A 6,000-nucleotide genomic window follows, 5' to 3' on the forward strand; every position below is an offset into this window, starting at 1 on the left:
GAAGTGAGAGCATTGCTTGTGAAAACACTTCTGGTAAAAAGTTACAAGTTTTCGGATTTTTCATCTGAATTCTTCAAAGCAACCCTCCATTGAACTTTAGAAGCTTGTGGGCTGACCCTTTTACACAAGACCTGACATTTTCAAAACATATATGGAATCTGAACTAGAGTCAGCCTTTTTGGCTCAGATCCAGCTTTGCCTTCAAGACATCCGAGTAGCAGATGCATGCCTAGAAGCTTCCTAAGTCTCTAAAGGTGATCCTATCCCACCTCGTACAACACTTGATAGTTTCTTTATGATGCCTACATTCCTTATGCATATCCTGAGCAGTTTCTTGAATTGCTGCTCATGTTTTTAGGGTCAGCTTACTGCACATGCTCAGAAACAATCCAAGTAGGAATCTAACTCCTCTTATCTTTTGTTGTGATCCAAATCTGTCTGGAAGTGCATTAGTTCTGAAACCTCTGAAAAAAAAGCCAGAAATGGAGATTGTATGGTACGAAAGTCAGTGGTTACTCAAGAACCATGAGAGATTTTGGATTCTGAAGTCACTATCACTTCTTAGCCCCTGTAAATTGGAAGTCAGGCCCTGTATTCCCAATCAGTGTCCTAACCACCAGGCTGTGTGACAAGCATGGCTGAGGGTAACCTTCACCCCTGCTGTTGATGCTGAGTAGCTGAATGATGGGGCCAGAAAGAGGCTTCTTCCCTCCTAGGGCAGTGACCCCTTCTCTGGGCTACAGAGCCAGAATCTTTCATGTTTGCTTTCCATCTGATTTCGTGATTCTTTTACAGTTTCAACAGTAGAGGTGGAAACTGCCTAAACCCCTGCCTAGCATATGGCTTAGTGATGAGGGCACTTTCTTGAGAAATGGGAAACCTGGGCTTAAATCCCCTCAGGCCCAGGGTTGGCTTATTATCTAGATCTTCCATGTCCTGGCCTATGTCCTTGTGCCTTAATCATTAGGCTATGGGGTAAAACATGGGCCTCACTACCACACCAGTTGTAGTGGAGCCCCCCCACTCCTTTTACTTAAGTGTAAAGGCAGTGCTGCCACCTGTCAGCATTAAATGTGCTAGTTCAGATAGACATCTCCACTCTGCTGTCAGGTTGAGCTGGATACCAACAAGAGGAAGTTGGTTAAGGGTGTCCATTGAGAGAACAAAGCCATGCACTTCCACTGGTGACTTAGGCTCTATTTCTGGAGCTGACAGAATGGGAGAGCTGTGTAATTATCCAGGGTCAAATGCCCTAACTTGCCCATTGAGAGAATGGGAGTTGTATCCCTCCTTAGGCAGAAGAAGGTGCTTACCCTGAGGTACACATACACTCTTGAGGTGAGCAGAGGCTGAATCCTCGGCTGTCTAGTGGGGAGACTTGGATCTGGGCCTCTCTTAGCACATTGCTGATGTCCTTAGAGAAGCATTAAAGATACATTTTCCTTGAGAGTTTCTGATTGCTCCTTGTGATGCTCTTTTTTTCCCTTTGCCCCAGTGTTTGTTAATTTTCTTAGTGAGGACAGCACTGAGAACCCTTTGGGAACACTTCATCAGTGCTCCATTAGCCAGAACAGTAACTATGACAGGTATTTGACTATTCAGATTGCTCTGCCCCTGGACTGTCTTATGTTTCCTGGCAAGCTGTGTTGCCAGGAGTAGAAATCTAATTTATTAATGTACTGGATCTAGTACTTCAGGTACTAGATCCATAATCCTTATTGCCACTGGCAATTGAAATCCAGTCTGTTTGCCTGTTGAAATCCTGTCAGAATTTGTCCTTGCTGCTTTACAATATTGGTGTTCTCTAAATACATGCTGTCTTTATGTCTAAATTCAGGGTCTCATTTTACGTTTTGCAGCTCCTTAGACTTCCCTGGAACTGTAGGTTAGGCTGGGTAGAATATAGTATTAAAGATGTTTGTACAGGATATTTTTACTGGCTCTTTCAAAGTCCAGTGGGAAGTCAGACAGACCTGCAACAAGAGAAGGTTCACAGCTGACAGAAGTTCTCCATTCTCCAGGGCAGCTTTAGGAGTTACATTGTTTTTCTTATTTGAATAAAGCTCATTGTTTAATGTGTAAAGAAAACAATTCTTGGAGTCTTTATCATGGTCATCTGCCAACACCATCAAATCGAGATTCTTTTTTTTTTTAAAGTGAGCTGTAGTGCTTTCAGATATTGTGGGTGCCACAGACTTATCTTCCCAATGTTTGAGATATTACAGTTACTTTCCTGTATTGTAAAATGATTTCCACCCTAAATATCTACATAAATGGGTGAAACAGAGAAAAGGAGCATAGACACAGTGCATTTAATAATACACAAAGTAAAATGTTTTGTGGGGAAATGAAGTTTTCTAATCTTCTTAATTATCATTTTAGCAGGAAAAAATAGTTGTACTGGTAGGAGAAAAAGACACTGCTCATAGGTTTCTATTCCTTGCTTAAAAAAATAGTAGTCAAAATAGTGAGCAAAGATTGTTCAGTTAGAACGATGATAAAGTGGGACCAGAAACTTTAAAAAAAATGTATGTGAGAACATATGATCATTTAAAGAATTGGTCATGTTCATGTTCTAATAAAAATATTGTTATGAACTTGTGGACATTTACCAAATAATAACCATTCTCACTTTCTGTCTTTAAGCTTTCCCCTGTGTATACTGAAAGAACATGTGGCCTATGTGGAAATTACAATGGCAACCAAGGGGATGACTTTCTTACACCTTCTGGCATGGTTGAAGCCCTTGTGGAAGACTTTGGAAATGCTTGGAAGCTCAATGCAGATTGCCAAGATTTGTTAAAGCAAGACAGCGACCCCTGTAGCTTCAACCCTCGCTTAGGTACTAAATCCTAACCTGAACTGAACATAAACCACAGTACCAGGTGACCTTTTGTTCCAAAAAAGATGCAGCTGCCATGAATTAGATGGCACTAGCATTTGCACCACAGAAAAATAAAATGAGGCCTGGGTCCTATAGAGCAAGAACAGCACATGCTTCTGTGTTTGGAACTGCATCATCATGCATAGGCATACCAGACTGTACAAAGAACATTAGCCATGGGGTTTCCTAACTTCTAAACATGTGACCCAGCAGCATTATTAATGTTCTTATGAATTTAAAAAAAATGAAATTCCTTATTAAAAATTGACATGTCCCTTCTACCAATTCCATAATGTAAAACCAAAACTTTATGACCCCTGACTTGAGCCATCAGGAAGTTTACACCATGAGATCCACAGCACAGGCAAGGCATCTTTGTCTTCAGCTCATGGAGTGACTGTGCCAATAGCAGAGCTTCAGGTGGACACAATGCTAGTGGAGGATGAAGTATAGTTTGTAACAGTGGATTTTACAGCTATTTGTGGAGAGCAGAGCATGGCTGAGATGCAGGACTGCTGTCTTTTGATTTACAGGCTGTGAAGGACAGCATATTCAGGTGGTCGTAGACCCCTTCACTCTTTTGCTTCTGCCCTTTTTTGCTTCAGCCTGTCCCAACTTCTCACCCCCCCCGGATCTGTTTCTAACTAACACATAGTACTGGCTCTTGTATCTCTTTCCCCTGCTCTCAGCCAGTCTCAGAACTCCAGGCTCCTGATCCCCCACTTTTTCTGTTTCTGCAATATTCCTTACCCCTTTCCCCATCTGACTTCTCCCACCCCATTCCTCTGTGCCTTTCCCTTACCCCCCTCTGTATTCCAAATTAAACTGCTTCCTTCTTTCCGTTTGTAGCGTTTGGCTACTACAAGGGAGGTCTCTGCAGGTTCAGTTCTTGTGTTCTCCCTACTCTCCATTCTGGTGTCACATGCCACAGAAGCCCCTTGGTTCAAGCAGGAGCAATTGCAGGAAGAACCTCTGGCTCCTGGGTGGAGCATGCCTGGTCAATCTGCGGGGATAGGGCATGGCAAGTTTCAGCTTTCTGAGTTTCACTTCGATAAAATATACAATTGAAAACAGGACCTCGGAAGAAGAAGGAAACCGAACTGAGCAACCTTAACTGTAGGGGGAGCCAACAATTCCACTTCGGGTAATAGCATAAAACACAGAGGTTTTCCTTTGTTTGTTTTACTATTATCTGCCATTACTATTTAATGGAGAATGTATTAACATTTTAGATGGAGGATCAAATTTTTCTCTTCCATTGAATTATTTTATAAGGCAAGTAAAAGGGAAATGGTTGACTTCCTCCAGTTTCTCTATTTCCTCTTTACTGTCCCTGATCTTGTAGTCTACTGTGTACATATAACATTTTTCTCCTTTTAGCCAAGTATGCAGAGGCGTCCTGCTCCATCCTGATGTCCCCCCTGTTTGAGCCGTGTCACCATGAAGTCAATCCTTCTCCCTATCTGAAGAACTGCCACTATGATGTTTGCTCCTGCTCTGATGGCAAAGATTGCTTGTGTTCTGCTATTTCTAGCTATGCTACGGCATGTGCTAGGAAAGATGTCCTCATCAAGTGGAGGGAACCAGACCTCTGCTGTAAGTAAATGCTCCTGAGAGTTGTTTTTTTGCATTGACTCCATGGTGTCCTGTGAGCCAGAGAACTGAAGGATCTGAGTTATGCAAGATGCTGAATTTATTCTCTGTGAGGTGTGGAGAAGTCTCAGCACTTGCCCTCCAGCTGGGTGCTTAGCATCAGGATGGTTAGCTGTCATAGAGCAAACCTCAGCTGGTTTGATGCCTTAGTTCAAACAAACCTTCATAACTTTTAATTGCTTATCTGCAAAGCTTTTGAACAGCTGGGACTGGAGATCTCAGTAGTCTCATAGTGTTTATGACAATGTGCGAATACTTTGGCATTTCCTCTTTAGGGGCTCAAACCTGTGAGATCCTAGACTCCTTAGTTTTTGCCAACATCAGCTGGAGCATAGGGTATGAAAATACTAGATCAGATCCCTGGTTAAGTAGCAAACTAGCCGCTTATTCAGTTTAGATTCTGAGCAAGTGGCCAAGTCAGTTATTTAGTTGCATCATTTTGCAGATATGTGAATCCAGCTTGGCTGATCCTGCTCAGTCCCTTTTTCTGCATGACCAGTAGACTGTACTGTGAACCTGATGCTGGAAAACCTTTGATAAAACACTGGGGCTTAAATTCTGTTCCTTCTATTAGGTATCTAATAAGTGGAATTCCATCCTGCTCAAGTCCCTTTCAAATAACTAATGCAAAAAGTAGGTGGGTTTTCCTCTTGCTTGCAGGGTTTTTTATGATTTAGTCTTAAGTGTAAGATGATTATGTGTTTGGGTGAAGTTTCACATTTCACTCACACCATACTAAGAACACTTAAAATGTGAGCATTCACATGTTACCACTTGTTAACTTAAGCTAAGTGTCTCTGAACAGCTCAAAGTTATGCCACTTCAGGTGAGGGTTAACTCTGGGCTGTGCTACCTCACTTGTATTAGGGTAACTTCAACCTGCTCCATGGTGATGAAATGAGCAAGTGCCAGTCCTCCAATATCCCAGAATGCACTGCTTCCAGACTCTCCCCTCTCCCCCCAGAGCAGGGATAGAGCCAGATGTCCTGACTCCTAGCCATGCATCTGTTTGCCAGCCCTCTAGTGGCAAGTCAGAGCTGTACAGGCAAGAATTAGTATTAACCCTTAACATGCAACTGCTCACAATAAAGTTACATTCTAACTTTATTATCGTGTAACAGTCTATAGATTTAGCATGACCTAAACATAATGTATAATTTCACCCTTACAAAAACAGATGCCTTGCTGCATTTTAAGGACCTGAATAGGGTGAGATAGAATAGCATTTAGGTGTCTAAGTCTACTTACTAATCATTATTGTTCAAGTAGCATATAGCTTCCCATTGAGAACCCGTTAGTCAGGTTATGGATGAACATACAGGGTGAGAATTTCATTTCTGCCTGAGACAGTTCACAGCCCAGCTCCCCTTGAAAGTCCATGGCATTTCAGTATCTAGTTTGTATAGGATCCTTTGAAAACCTGGCACTCATTGAAAGGGTAGCAGGTGGATAACAAGCAGCTA

At 42.2% G+C, this 6,000-nt stretch overlaps 1 protein-coding gene across 2 annotated transcripts in view; it reads left to right on the forward strand.

The window, feature by feature from the left end:
• VWF (von Willebrand factor) overlaps positions 1–6,000 on the forward strand; it is a 271,611-nt gene that overhangs the window by 59,453 nt on the left and 206,158 nt on the right. For both annotated transcript variants that reach the window (XM_019515998.1, XM_019515997.1), the window contains exons 14-15: positions 2,647–2,842; positions 4,265–4,480. In XM_019515998.1, the coding sequence (XP_019371543.1) occupies positions 2,647–2,842; positions 4,265–4,480 (412 nt within the window). The remainder of the gene's footprint in view (positions 1–2,646; positions 2,843–4,264; positions 4,481–6,000) is intronic.

This window comes from Gavialis gangeticus, unplaced genomic scaffold (assembly GCF_001723915.1).
Source record: "Gavialis gangeticus isolate Ggan-Ray unplaced genomic scaffold, GavGan_comp1, whole genome shotgun sequence".
NCBI classification, from domain to species: domain Eukaryota; kingdom Metazoa; phylum Chordata; order Crocodylia; family Gavialidae; genus Gavialis; species Gavialis gangeticus.